This window comes from Poecilia reticulata, chromosome 13 (genome assembly GCF_904066995.2).
Source record: "Poecilia reticulata chromosome 13, P_reticulata-male-v2, whole genome shotgun sequence".
Lineage (NCBI taxonomy): Eukaryota > Metazoa > Chordata > Actinopteri > Cyprinodontiformes > Poeciliidae > Poecilia > Poecilia reticulata.
This window is the reverse complement of record NC_088842.1, coordinates 9246538-9261786: the sequence shown is the minus strand read 5'-3', so window position 1 is coordinate 9261786 and position 15249 is coordinate 9246538. Positions and strand designations below refer to the sequence as shown.

The 15249-nt window shown below is 40.5% G+C and overlaps 1 protein-coding gene across 1 annotated transcript; it reads left to right on the top strand.

Annotated features, from left to right (window-relative positions):
• Positions 1–10123: 10123 nt before the first annotated feature.
• LOC103474251 (extracellular calcium-sensing receptor-like) lies at positions 10124–14752 on the top strand. Its single transcript, XM_081614941.1, has 6 exons — positions 10124–10877; positions 11011–11305; positions 11381–12172; positions 12324–12551; positions 12670–12793; positions 13573–14752. Exons 1-6 carry the CDS (start codon positions 10582–10584, stop codon positions 14472–14474), a joined length of 2637 nt encoding a protein of 878 aa, XP_081471067.1. The 5' UTR covers positions 10124–10581; the 3' UTR covers positions 14475–14752.
• The last annotated feature ends 497 nt before the right edge of the window (positions 14753–15249 follow it).

The window sequence follows — 15249 nt, the reverse complement described above, 5'->3', positions numbered from 1 at the left end:
TAATAATAATAATCTATATGGTGGGTACAGTCAGAAAGTTGAAATATCCAAAATGTAGCTTGTGAAAAATGCATTCATAAAGAAAAAGACTCAAGATATGGAGAAAATGAGATAAATGATAAACAGATCCTATGTTGATTTTAGCATACTTAAATGACAAGCTAAAGTTGTTGATTTTTTAGGCACAGAGTACGAATAATACAGCTTTATAACTTTGAAATATGTATTTACATAGAGCTTACTGGCAAATCATCTACTGTACTTTGTCTAGAGCAGTGTTTCTCAACTTTTTTTGTTCCAGCGCCCCCCTAGCCTTTATCCAGGTACCTCACCGCCCCCCACCAAAGAATTTGTAGGCTACTTCGCATTATTTTACTATTAATATTACTATCATTATTGTAGATGTTTTGACTTTTATGCTTGTTTCTGTATTTATTATCAAAACTCATTTCTTAGAAAACAAAAAAGCCATGGGAATTGAAATTATTTTCACAAGTGTCTACAAAAAATGCAATGAATTCAATTTAAAATCAGTAGGCCTAACAGCAGCCATTCAGAGTGGAAAAAATATTCTTGTTCTTTGATATTTTTTAGTTGTTAAATATTCCACAAGATGACCAGATAAAAGATGAACAACATGCCAGTTTAAACTTTGATATATTTGCAAAACGACTGAGCTCTGCAACATTAAAACATAGATAGAACTGTAACTACATTAATCATAACTCTTCTTCTCTTCAGTGTTTCTGTGAGTTTCTGCTGGTGCAGCTCTGTGCTGCCTTCAGGAGAATGGGACATCAGAGCATCATCCATAAAATTTCACCCACATGGCATTTATTGCGCAAACCAGAGCTTTCAGTGGAAAAACAAAAGTTCCAGATCCTTTTAATGCCATACAAATATGAGACAGGAACATGGATTATACCTTTATATCGACCTGTCTATTGATTTATAGATTAATAGTTTTACTGGACAGAAATAACAAAGAACAAATCTGGTTCATAATCAAATCCTAATGAGTCAAATTGAAAGTGTCATGGAGTCATCAGCCTCATGACATTAACACTGTCATGAAAAATAATATGGAAGAAATAAATATATCAAATCTAATTAAAAAACTAAAAAATTGATAAGTTATTTACTGCTATGGTCTGTAAGATATGTTTATTCTCAGTACTAGATATGGTCTCAACAAACCCATGACATTTCAACAATATTATTTTACCTTTTATCTGGAAATAGTGTCTGTTTATTCTTGCCATACAGTCCTCTGTATTAATTATTGCTCGAAAGGTCTTGCCATACCAGTTTATTCCTCTGTATTTACTAGATCAGGTTTTTTCCTGCCGATACTGATCACCGATACCGATCACATAATAATTTTATTTTTTTTTTATCATAAACCCTACCGGTTACATTATGTGGCAAAAGGAACCATGAATTCACCTTAATTTAGACAAAATCTTGTTTTTAATAACTTTTTCCAAGAAGAAAACTAAACAAAACAGGTATTCTGCAAATTTTGCTGCTATCAGTAATACTATCTTTAACAGACTGATAACATATGAAGGCTCTGAAGAGGCTACATAATGCAAAGAGCCAAAATAAAACCTCTCAACATTGCCAAAAAAATTCAAGTATAGAACTTAACATTCAAAGGCAAATAGAAGTTCCATTACAATAAACAATCCAGAGTTACTGAATGAAAACTTCCTGATAGCATGGCAGCTAGCTGATTACTGCTAGTTCTGAATGGCTGTTTCTGACTGAACAGAGTAATTATGCAGAGCAGGGAGGAGATCGATTATTTTCTTTAGAGATTATCTGCCTCATGTTAGGACAGCGAAAGTTTTAAAATGTATGTAAAATGTATTTTTTTTAGTGTGGCAACCTGGGGGGTGGATTTTCTTTATTTTTAATTATGAACCCAAGATATAAACTCTTACAGGTTATAATGACCAACAACGCCACCTGGAATAATTCCAGGAAAATGTAATGAAAGGACGCAAGTACGTTCTGCTGGAAAATGAGACAAGATTCAGGAAGTCCTACAAAGTTTATTCATCTTTATAATCTCTTTTTAAAATAATGATCTGAAATTGAATGGTTAAAACAGTGAATGCAGTTAACAAGATTTATCATAAAACGTCTAAATTGCAAAGGAAACTGAGGCTTACCAGTGGGGAAGTAGTGAGGGAAAGGGGCAACATCCAGTGCAGAAAAAGGGAATCACCTAGACACTACAAAAACACAGCAAAGAAAGAAAAGGTGCTCCAACAAAACACGCAAGACGAGACACCGCCACCAGGGGTCACCACCGCCACCACCGAAGCCTCAGTCCTTAAAAGAAAGACAAAAAAATGAAACAATACAAGTAAAACAGTGGTACAATGGCGCTACAATGTTGCAGTTCATTCCTTCGATAGCGCCATCACTGCTCCCAGAAGCAGGGCAAGTTCAAGTTGGTCTTTTTAAAACAATTTGGAGTTAGGCAAAACAGCAGCGAGTATCACTCCAGGTGCAATGCCGAAGAGTCATCAGGTGGCTGTGACCTGATAAATGCCCAATAATCAGATCCTCAGTACCACCTAGATGCAGTGCAACTGTAATAAAAAACGGTATGTGAAGGGTTTGTTTACATGAAACAGGTGTTACTTAGCCACGCTAAGCTCTTACCTTCATATCAGCAGAAATGAATGGACAGATCGACCCAGATATTAAAGGTGCAGCGAAGGAGGCTAAGCAGACAGACCAGTTGACATTAATAGCCATTCCTAAAGCTGACAAATGATAAAACAGCCACGCTTACCCAGAACGGCGCAAACAAAGGGAGCAACTTCAATTTGACGTCACGACGCAAGCAGCCTCATGTCAGGTGAACGCTTGCTTATATGCAGCCGCTGAAATTACTCTTAAAGTGGCAGCGTACCATTTATGCTGCTACATTAGGTTAGATGCTGCAGCTTTAAACAGAGGTTCGGTGTGAGAGTCACTACCAGGTGGAGCAGAAGCAGCGCTCCGTCTGTGAAATATTACTACCTGTAGCGCGTAGCAGCGGTTCAACAGCGAGAGCAGAAACAGCGTCTTACATCGCAGCTCTAAGACTTAAATAATTTTGCGGGTTATTTGTTTAGCTTTCTGACCGTCATGCTAATCCGGGTGAGTGTTTGTAGCTGTGCCCTCCATATGTCTTTTTTACTGCAGTGAGCCTTGATGTAGCCAAACTCCGTCAAGTATGGCATTGTTTTTATGTCGTATTAGCTTTGTTGTGTTGATGCATTTTGACGTGCTTCAATTTTCCGCCGCAACACGCAAACTTCCCCATTCACTCAGTGCGTTTTAGTTCTGCATCGCTTAGGATTTGTTGCTGCAGTTTAAAATTTGTACAAGTGGAAGTCAGTAAAATACTTTAATAAACAAATATAACTAAAATATCTTGTACATATGTTCTTGGAAGGATCTTCTACTCATATATATAGGAAATTTTATCACCTCATGCATCTTTTAACCCTCGTATGCCACGATGGGGTCCCCAAGAACCCGCTCGGTGTAACACGGGCTACTGGCATGCTGTAATGCGACAATGGGGACTGCCAGATCTTCACTCATTGTAACAAGGCCTACTGGCAAGCTGTAATGCAACGATGGGGTCCGCCTGTCATATGTGTGGGATTTTTTGTGTGGGTTTTTCTGTGTTCTCCGTTTAGTTTGGGTTGATTTCTTGGTTTCAAGTGTCTAGTTTTGAGTACTGCCGGTTTTCCTTTGTCCACTAATGAGTAATTTGATTCACCTGTTTTGTTAGCTATTTATGGTTGACGCACCACAGGTGTGTTGTGGCAGTCTGGTCTGGGTTTCCTGGTCTGAGTATCCTCTGGTTAGTTTTGTTGGAGGTTTTTCCAACCTCCGATCTGTTTCCTGAGCCGGTGGGTCCGGCTTCCGACCTATCTCCAGTGGTGGAGGTTCCTGCCTTCGATCTGTTTCCAGGGCTACCACCAGTGTTGGAGGTATCGGCCTCCGATCAGTTTTCTGAGCTAGGAGGGTCTACACCCTCGCCAAATGAGCTGCGGGGGTCCTTTTTCTTCAATTCATCCCCTGTGCTGAGAGGTCCAGCCTCGGCTTCGGTTCCAGTGCCGGTGTTACAAGGTATTACGAGGAGTTATTCACTGCCAGGGTTCGTCAGCAAGGTTATATGGACGTTTCCACCGCTGGATTGGCAGAGGGAGGCGTTCCCCAGTTCGAGCGCTTGGAACTCTACTGCGGATGCTGCAACATGTGGTTCGTCCTCTGGGGAACATGTGGACAGTGAGACGGCCACCGGGTCGCCCACCTGAGGGGCATGGGAGGTTCTGGCCCAGAGACTGTGGGGGAATTTTTTTTCCTGCGGTCCCACCTGGTCGGTATTCCGCACTGCAGACTTTTGGGGGCTTATTTGGTGGAAGTCCGTCTGGGAGTGTTTTTTCTGTTTTATTTGCCGTTTTCACGCCTGTTGTGGGTTGTTTTTTGTGTTTCCCCTTACGCTCCCTTCAGGGTTTTGACTTTGGGGCTGAGGGTGCTTTAGTGGGGGTTTTTTTTGTTTGTTTTATTGGGCGTCTGGAATCCACCCTTAGAGGGTGGGTACTGTCATCTGTTGGGTTTTTTTGTGTGGGTTTTTCTGTGTTCTCCGTTTAGTTTGGGTTGATTTTTAGGTTTCAAGTGTCTAGTTTTGCGTACTGCCGGTTTTCCTTTGTCCACTAATGAGTAATTTGATTCACCTGTTTTGTTAGCTATTTATGGTTGACACGCTGCAGGTGTGTCACTGCAGTCTGGTCTGGGTTTCCTGGTCTGAGTATCCTCTACGCTCTGTTGTGTACCAGTGAGTCTGACCTGAAATATCTTGAACTGTAATGAAGAGTAAAGGTTTAATTATGACAAGACGAAGAAGGCCTTGTGGTTCCTCTCAACACCATCATTCCTGACACTGCCAGACCCCCGCTCGGTGTAACACGTGCTTCTGGCATGCTTTCATGTACGTGTATGAGTATCGTGTCGTGAGTTGTTGTGCGTCTCGTTTACCGTTTTGTACGGCACCTAGTCTATTTGTCACACAGCTATTCTGTAAATTGCTTATCCCGTACACATAAACAGGGTGAGGTCTGACACGTCTGCACAAAAGTACACTTGTGGTTTTCATTGCTGGTGCTAATTAGCCCAAAATAAAACCTAGTGATGTGAAATAGACCTAGTATTTATTCTTAAGTTTTTTTTTCCACATACTATCATAGCGAGGATCTTAGAAATACGCAATTGTACAAAATACAAGACAAGGTAAAAAGGAAATCTTTATTCATACATAAGGAACATACACAGACAGATTGCTTGCGATTGTAAGACACTTGGGAGACTAATAGTCTCAGGTGGATTATCAACAACGTTCTACGGCCGACAATGTCCGTCGATTAACTTGCTTCAACCTACATGTTGTGTCTTGAGCCAGCAATTTTTTGGGGGCCTCTGAGACAGTCCAGCACAAAACAGCAGGATGCAAAATGCCGGCAGGGAAAGTGTACATGGAACGACATAACCAAGTGGCAGGCGTAGTTTACAGAAAGATCTGTGCAGAATATGGACTGGAAACCCTGAGATCAAAGTGGGGAACAAGCCCCAAATGTGGTAGAGAATGATGAGCGAGCTAAGATCTTGTGGGACTTCCAGATACAGACAGACAAAAAAAAATTGTAGCGGTGAACCAACCGGACATTGTTATGTGGTGGTGGATAAACAACAGAGGAAAGCAGTTGTGGTGAACGTAGAAATACCAAACAATTGCAACATCGGAAAAACGGAGCGCGAGAAACTGGAGAAATACCAGGGCCTCAAAGAGGAACTGGGAAAGGCCTGGAAGTGTGAAGACCACATCACTTCAAAGTTTGGTCCCCCAAACTGGAGCAGAGGACCAGAGCTCTCAGAGGATGAAAGAGACCACCCACAGAGAGTGAGAAGGGAAGTTTTTATTTTATTTTTTATATATTTATAAAAAAAAAGGCCCAAACTTCGTGGGCACCGCTGGCCCCTAAGAAAAACCAGCAGCGTTGCACCTGTGGGGGGAAACAAGACAGGAAGTCAATGAAACCATAAATGCTGCATCCTTTGCGTTCTGTGGGACACACGCACACACACATCCTCGTCAATCTACTTCTTGGGGGCCCGAACGTAGCTCGGTGATTTACGGGGCCCGCGCTTTCTTGATGTCTACGAATGAAATAAATCAGGCGAGGTCCTCCCCCCTCCCAAAAAAAAAGAAAAAACAATCTTGATATAACCTTCAATAGACGCAATTTGCAAACTTTTATTTGAGGCGGGACCCGTTTCTAACATTTATTGTGTTTTCACTCACACACTCACTCACTCCCTCTCTCTCTCTCACACACACCAACACTCTCTTTCTGTCACACACTAGCTGTGTCCAAATTCAGGTCTGCATCCTTCGAAGGACTTTGTCTACGTAGGACGGGTCCTTCGAAGGCAGGGAATAAACTAAGACTGGAAGAAAAATATCTGTGGATACGGACATGTCTAGCCTTCACCAACTGTCCCCGCACCCACCTCAGTGTAACTCATGTTGCCAAGCAACCGTGAAACAGAGAGTGAAGCAGAAAAAAAAACAACGGAGCCGAAGTTTGTTTTTCAGTCATGTATTACTGATTTCTATATTATTCTTCACCTTTTATAGTAAAGGATGTTCCATAGTAAAAAGGAAATCTTAGTGTACCGCACTTTTCTACAAAGAATACATATAAGCTAATTATTCATTTACAAATATAATACTCTCCACAGCGCAGATAGGACATTACGGTTAAATAAACCTATTATGTTTGAAGGCTTAAGTTCAATTAATCAATCAAACCGATGTGCTCTGCTTTGAAATACTTTATAAACCAAACATTTTTCAACCAGACCTGTCTGAATAATATCGGTGTTTAACTCCCACTCATTGGGGAAAGCTAGCGGAAGATTTTATAACAATGTGTCAGGAGTTAGGTGTTTCCTCTCAGTATACCGAACCTGGAGCGCCTGGCCAGCTCACAGCTGGCGAGGGGAGCTGGCTGTTAACGCAGCGATAGCAGACATGTCCAAAAATGTCAGCGCAATATAGCAATTAGGTGATGTATTGATGAACAGAGCAGATATTTGAGATTTACACAGTTACATTCTTGCCTTAAAACATTGCACCAAATCAAGTTGTGTCATTTAAAGTGTTATATAGCTAAATAATTTGGCGCTATTCACCGCCATTGATGCTCTGCCTGAACGCCTAGTTGGAACCCGCAATGAATTATGGGATATCGTGGGCCGTAAAGGATACACCGGACCCATCCTTCAAATCTGGGGAAAAGAAGGACGCATTTGAAGGAGTCTTTGAATTCAGACAGGCTTTGTCGCCATGCTATGACGTAAACGGCCTACAAATCCGTCCTTTGAAGGATGCAGACGCTGAATTCGGACACAACTACTATCTCTCTCTTGCTTGACGAACAGTCCCCCACCCACCAATGCAGCTGGTCTTGTTAATAAAAACCCGGCAGTGGGCCTGACAGACCCCCCACCCATCACAGCAGGTCTTGTTACCAAAAGCGGCGGGGGCCACACGGACCCCGCTAGGGAACACAAGGGTTAATCACAATACAAGTATATGTAAATATGGCAACAATTGTTGCCGCTGGCGTATTACATAGACAGCGCTATGCTGGGTGTCAGTGGTTTGACTGTTTATTCATTGTATCTGGGGATTTTTTCCAAACAGCCTAAATCCATCAGATCCATCATTTTATAATCTTAAGTCTTCCAATATAATGCAAGCATTTTGTATTCATATCGTTTAATTAAAATGTCAAAGAGGAACCCTCGGAGATGTTCAAGAGAAATAAATGTGCCTCTAATGCCTTGTTGTTTTGTTTGCTTGAGAGATTCTAAAATTTATCTGCGTGTTTATATTTCCTTGTTTTTAGTTTTGAAACATCCATGTTTTTACTAATATGATAAAGTTATTTGCATGTGATTCCCACCAGTAATGCTTATTTTCTCAATTGTTATGATGATTAATAATATGGTCCTAATAAAATTGAATGTCTTCCCTTTTTTATTGACGTTTGAGAAAACTTGAATTCCATAAGAAAAACAAAACAAAACTGGTTACAGTCAGAAAGTTGAAATATCCAAAATGTAGCTTGTGAAACAAAAGAATCAAGATATGGAGAAAAGGAGATAAATAGTAAAAAGATTCTATATTGACTTTAGCACACTTAAATGACAAGCTAAAGTTGTTGATTTTTTAGGCACAGAGTAGAGATAATACGTACAGCTTTATAACTTTGAAACATGTATTTATAAAGAGTTTACTGGCAAATAATCTACTTTGTCTAGAGCAGGGGTCTCAAACTCAGTTTACCCAGGGGCCACTGGAAGCAGAATCTGGGTGAAGCTGGGCCGCATAAAGGATTCCACAAAAAAAACATTTTAAAAATATCCTCAAATGTCAACATTTAAGTATTAAACCAATACATGAACTGCAGGCTTTGGCTTTGACAAAGACATGATGAGGGTGTGACAAAATTTTATTGCGTGCAAACTGCAGCCTGAAGTGACAAAATTTTTTGTCAAATCGGATTTCTTTTGCCCGGCTGTTCACAGTGCCGCACATATGCGCCCTGTATGCATTCTGCAGTCTGAACGGGCAAACACGGCGCTTTCAGGAAGTGGGCAGTAGAGCGCCCTCTACTGCAGTGGTCCCCAACCTTTTTATTATCGCGGACCGGTCAAGATTTGGAAATTTTGCTGCGGCCCGGGGGGTCTGTGGGGGGGGCGTGAACCGTCAGACAAGGCTTCTGCATGTTGGTGTTCCAGCTAAATCCTGAATATACCCAATTTGGGTTGTCTTGGCCTTTTTATCGCAGCCTGTGGGTTTTTCCCTGACTGAGAACGAGAATACAACCTGCTGAAAGAGACGGGTAGCCAATCAGAGAACGCGGTGACGTAAGAACAGAGGGAAATCCCAAACAGCTGACATATCGCGCAACTGAGAGTCCGATGGACATCGGAGATGATATGTGGAAATGTTTATTATTATTATTATTATTATTATTATTATTATTATTATTATTATTATATGTAAAGGTCATTATCATATATGTTTATTCAATAAAAAATGTTAACTATGAAAAAACACAGTCACCTCCAAATCATAGTGCAGCAAATGGAGCAGCTGCTCCCGTAGTCTTTCATCCACCGCCTTTTCTATTTGTTGCGTCTTTATCTCTTAAAATGACTCCACAAACTTTTTTGGGGGGCGCAGGAGGGGGGGGCGATTTTCTTCTGGAATCGGGATGTTTGTGACTGGAATCGGTTCTGTGGTGTGTTGCTCCTGCCGTGTGGCTGGACACACGAACCGATCCAACCTGTTGTACTTTTATCAGCTCTGTGGTCACCGAGGTTTGGAGAATCGGCAGACATTTCTTAAATCTTGCCGTCTAAACCAGACTTAAGACTCACAAGCTCAACTCCTCTCCTCTCGACCACTGCCCAAACGCTCTGACTCTGGTCGCTATGGTAACGTTTACATAACCCTTCAAAATAAGATACAGATGCGCCACAAAAATGAACATTTTACGGGAGCCCTGAGCTTGTTTCTCTGCAACGAGACGGTCCCATCTGGGAGTGGTGGGAGACAATAACACCCGAAGTGTTGCTTATATGCACAGCCTGCTTGGTCTCTACATGGCGAAGCAATTTGAAGCTCCATTGCCTCATTAGCAGCCGGTCGCCGCATGTTATGCGGAGCGGGCTTGTAATGTGGGACTCACCTACCGGTCCGGGATAAATCCATTCTCCTGTCTCTTCTCTGGCAACATATATCTGGCAACAATTGTTGCCAGATATTTTTTTTTTACTTTTGGAAGCTCTAAATGTGTTGTTTTAGCTGTTGTTAGCTAATTGAGATTGTAAAAATAAAATATTTAGGATGTTAATACCAATTTCATGTATCTAGTGTGAATGGTCCATGACCAGACCTCTTTACTTCCTGCCTGTGATGCTGGAGGTAAATGTCTGATTCAAACTTTTACAAGTGGAGGTCAGTAAAATACTTTAATGAACAAAAATAACAAAAATATCTTGAAGGATCCTCTACTCACATATGATGATAATTTTATGTATAAATGGCAACAATTGTTGCCGCTGGTATATTACATAGACAGCGCTATGCTGGGTGTCAGTGGTTTGGCTGTTTATTTATTGAATCTTTTTTTTTCCCGCACAGCCTATATCCATCAGATGGATCATCTGGACCTGAAGGAATCTCAAAATAATGTATTTTAGATCATTGTCATTCCATTTGGAAAAGATATTCTGCCCATTCAGACCCGCACTGAACCTTTACCATTAGTCATAACAGACAGGACAGGAAATACACCCTTAAATATGCAATATTTAACCTCTACTTCATTATTTTCTTAATTTGCTCATGTTCTGTCTCACATCTCCTGAGAGATGCATTATTGTTCTCTTCAGCCATCATGAGCCTCTTCAGAATAGCATAAATATTGATGGATGTCTCCATTCACCATTAATGTATACATGATGTTGCCAGGTGATTTATCTCTGTACCTGAGCAAAAGGTCTAGAATGAAACAGCCAGAGCAGGGTTGGGTCTTTCTGCTTCCGTTGTTGTTGGCATATTTTTCTCATGCTGAACAGCAACTGTGCACACACATCGGAGACCCGGAGTTCCCACAACTAGTGAAGGATGGAGACATCATGCTGGGGGGAGTTTTCTCTTTCCATGTCAGCTGGAACGAAGTGGAGACTCATTATGAGGAAAAACCTCCACACCTACAGTGCACAAGGTAATCTATTTAGATAAACGCCATTTCTAAATGTTTAGACTTTTGTTTTCATTTCACAATTACAATGTTTTGTTTTATTATGTACATAAGGGGCTGATTGTCATGCCAACTGTGTAAAACTTTGTCAATCAAGTTTGAATTTCAGAGAATTCCAGATGCTCCAAGTTATGCTTTTCACCATCGAGGAGATCAATAACAGCTCAGACCTGCTACCAGGGATTTATCTAGGCTGTAAGATTTATGACACTTGCGGCTCCATTGCTAGAAGTATTAAAGTGTCTCTGGCCTTGGTCAATGGTTATGGAAATGTGTCTGCAACTTCCGAGGCATGCGTAAGACCTGCGCAAGTGCAGGCTATAATGGGGGAAGCCTCATCGTCTCCGAGCATGGCTATAGCCACCATCATTGGACCGTTTTCTGTCCCACTGGTGGGTGAGACTGCTAACATCAAAAACGTGAGAATATATGTGTTGATCTAAGACTGTGTAATTATTTTGTTTTAGATAAGTCAATTTTCCACGTGTGCTTGTCTCAGTGATAAATCCAAGTACCCGTCATTTCTCAGAACAATACCCAGCGACTACTATCAGAGCAGAGTTCTGGCCCAGTTGGTGAAGCACTTTGGTTGGACTTGGATCGGGGCTATTAGAACAAACGACGACTACGGCAACAACGGCATGGCCACGTTCACGGAGACTGCCGAGCAGCTGGGCATCTGTCTGGAATATTCTCTAACTTTTTTCCGGACAGATCCGTGGGACAAGATACAAAAGATAATCGAAACGGTCAGGTCTTCCACCTCGAAGGTGATCGTCGCTTTCATTTCCCAAGCGGACATGGATGTTCTCCTAAAAGAGTTTTCTAGGGCCAACTTGACTGGCTACCAGTGGGTCGGCACCGAGGCCTGGATTTCGGATTTTCAGAGCGCCTCGAGAGACAATAAGCGCATTTTAGATGGAGCCATAGGTCTTTCCATCCCCAAAGCAAACGTCAGTGGACTCAAAGAGTTCATACTTGATGTGAAACCACTTTATTTAACCAGCAATGACTTGTTTGTGGAGTTCTGGGAGGCGTTATTTAGCTGCAAGGTCAAACAGTCAGAAGTAGGAGAAAGCCAGAGGCTCTGCACTGGCCATGAGAATCTGACTGGAGTGGAAAACAGCTTCACCGACATGTCAATGATGCCCATATTTAGCAATATGTATAAAGGAGTGTATGCAGTGGCTCACACTCTGCACAATATTTTAGGTTGTAATAAAACATGTAACTACAAGGTGCCACTGGACCCGTTAACGGTGAGCCTGATATCAACATTAAGATACCTGACATAAAAAATCTGTTGTTAAAGAGAATCTTTTTTAACGTAAAACATGAGATCTCACAAATGTTTTTATTTGAGTTAACATAAGTACATGGTTTACTATACTTAAGATCTTCATCCTTTAGATTTTACAGCATATAAAAGGAATTCACTTCAAAACAAAGGAAGGAGAAGAGGTTTACTTTGATGAGAATGGAGACCCGGCAGCAAAATATGAGATTATAAACTGGCAGCCAAGAGAAAACGGCCCTGTGAGCTTTGTGACCGTCGGTCTTTACGACGCGTCTTTACCAGCAGATGAGCAGATGAATGTGCAGCAGAAGTTTGTAGTTTTTGCTCAAAATTCAGAGCAGGTAATCCTACTGCTGATACTATGGCAAAGAATTTCACCTCATTCTTGGGGAAAAGACCCAGACATTTACATTTTTTTTTTTTGTTTTAACTTCTTTGGTATTGTTTGTTTCCATGCAGGTCCCTGTTTCGGTTTGCAGTGAGTCGTGTCCCCCAGGAACACACAAGGTTCTCCAGAAAGGAAAACCTGTGTGCTGCTACGACTGTATAAGTTGTGCAGAGGGAGAAATAAGCAACAGCACAGGTTAGATAATATTTAATACATAAAGAAGTAACAGATAATATTCTAAATAGTACAAAAATACTGGAGATATTTAAGTTTTTGGTTGGGGAAATATAAAATAAAGTTTTATGCAGCGCTGGAAAATATTAAGAGAACACTTAAAATGATCAGTTTCTCTGATTTTACTTTTTACAATATGTTTGAATTAAATGAAAATTGTTCTTTTATTCTATGAACTACTGACAACATGTCTGAAATTCTAAGCTAAGATTTAGTTTTTATTTTCAGAAAATGAGAAACGGTCAAAACATGGAAAAAGACCTCAAGTAATGCAAAAAAAACAAATTAATATTCATTTAGAAACAACAATACTAATGTTTTAACTCTGTATCTGGTGGAATAACCAGGAGGTTTTGAATTGGGTTCAGTGCAGTGGGCTCTTAACTTTTTCCAGGTCTGTACATGATGAGGTGATGATGAAGGACGGTCAGAAAGAGTAGGAGCTTCTTAAAGAGACAGAGGCAACTTCAAGGTGCCAAATTGCAAAGTCAATTTGTTTTTTAAGTTATGTTTGACATATTCAGCATTTTTATAACAACTGAAAGCAACTCATATACTTATATGTGCCTGGAAAATTCATAACACCGCCCCTCAGTCCTTTTAACAATATCATCCACTGTGATAATCTCTTAGAAGGTAAATCATTTCTGCATAATCTGTGTGAAACATTTGAAGACAAATGGTTGAATATAAATTAAGAGACTAAAATGTCTAACATTTCTTTTAACGTTGCCTTTCAGATTCTGTCTCTTGCATCAGATGCCGTCTTGACTTCTGGTCAAATGAAAAAAGAGATGCCTGTATTCAGAAGGATGCAGAGTTTTTGTCACATCGAGAAATTATGGGAGCATTGCTCACTGCAGCATCCTTATTTGGAACGTGTATGACTGTAGTTGTTGCTCTTATTTTTGTCAAATACAGAAAAACTCCTCTTGTGAGGGCAAATAACTCTGAGCTGAGCTTCCTGCTGCTCTTCTCCTTGACCCTGTGTTTCCTCTGCTCTTTGACTTTTATGGGAGAGCCGTCTGACTGGTCCTGCATGCTGCGGCACACAGCGTTCGGCATCACCTTCGTCCTCTGCATCTCTTGTGTCCTGGGGAAAACCATGGTGGTCTTAATGGCGTTCAATGCGACACGTCCCGGTAGAAATGTGATGAAATGTTTCGGAGCTACACAACAGAGACTTGGAGTTCTGGGCTTCACACTTATGCAAGTTATCATCTGTATCGTCTGGTTGACAACTTCTCCTCCATTTCCGTCCAAGAACTTTAAGGAATTTAAAGACAAAATCATCTTGGAGTGTTCGTTGGGCTCTGCTGTGGGTTTCTGGGCTGTGCTTGGGTACATAGGACTTCTCGCCACATTATGTTTTATTTGTGCTTTTCTGGCTCATAAACTGCCCGATAATTTCAATGAAGCCAAATTCATAACCTTCAGCATGTTGATATTCTCCGCCGTGTGGATCACTTTCATCCCAGCGTATGTCAGCTCTCCTGGGAAGTTCAGTGTCGCTGTAGAAATATTTGCTATCCTGGCCTCCACTTTTGGCCTGTTAATTTGTATTTTCATCCCCAAATGTTATGTCATATTGATGAAACCAGAAAAAAATTCTAAAAAGAGTATGATGGGAAAGGGGGCTTGAAAACCATCTTGACAAGTCAAGACATTTTATAATCTTAAGTCTTCCAATATAATGCAAGTATTTTGTATTCATATAGTTTAATTAAAATGTCAAAGAGGAACCCTCGGAGATGTTCAAGAGAAATAAATGTGCCTCTAATGCCTTGTTGTTTGGTTTGCTTGAGAGATTCTAAAATAAATTTATCTGCGTGTTAATATTTCCTTGTTTTTTGTTTTAAAACATCCATGTTTTTACTAATATGTTAGTTATTTCCATTTGACTCCCACCAGAAATGCTCAATTCTTATGATGATTAATAATATGGTCCTAATAAAATTGAATGTCTTCCCTTTTTTGTTGATGTTTGAGAAAAAGTGACTTGAATTCCATAAGAAAAACAAAACTATATGGTGGTTACAGTCAGAAAGTTGAAATATCCAAAATGTAGCTTGTGAAACAAAAGAATCAAGATATGGAGAAAAGGAGATAAATAGAAAACAGATCCTATATTGACTTTAGCACACTTAAATGACAAGCTAAAGTTGTTGATTTTTTAGGCACAGAGTAGAGATAATACGTACAGCTTTATAACTTTGAAACACATATTTATAAAGAGCTTACTGGCAAATAATCTACTTTGTCTAGAGCAGGGGTCTCAAACTCAATTTATCCGAGTCTGATCCGAGCAGAGTCTGGGTGAAGCAGGGCCGCTTAAAGGATTCCACAAAAAAAACATTTTAAAAATTTCCACAAACTTCAACATTTAATTATTTCTCTAATACTTAAACTGCAGGCTT

Excerpts from the sequence above, each read along its gene's own strand:
- LOC103474251 (XM_081614941.1), top strand. The coding sequence starts at position 10,582 with ATGTCTCCATTCACCATTAATGTATACATGATGTTGCCAGGTGATTTA. Across the intron at positions 11,306-11,380 it reads GACCGTTTTCTGTCCCACTG|ATAAGTCAATTTTCCACGTG; the intron begins GTGGGTGAGACT and ends ATTTTGTTTTAG. Across the intron at positions 12,173-12,323 it reads TGCCACTGGACCCGTTAACG|ATTTTACAGCATATAAAAGG; the intron begins GTGAGCCTGATA and ends TTCATCCTTTAG.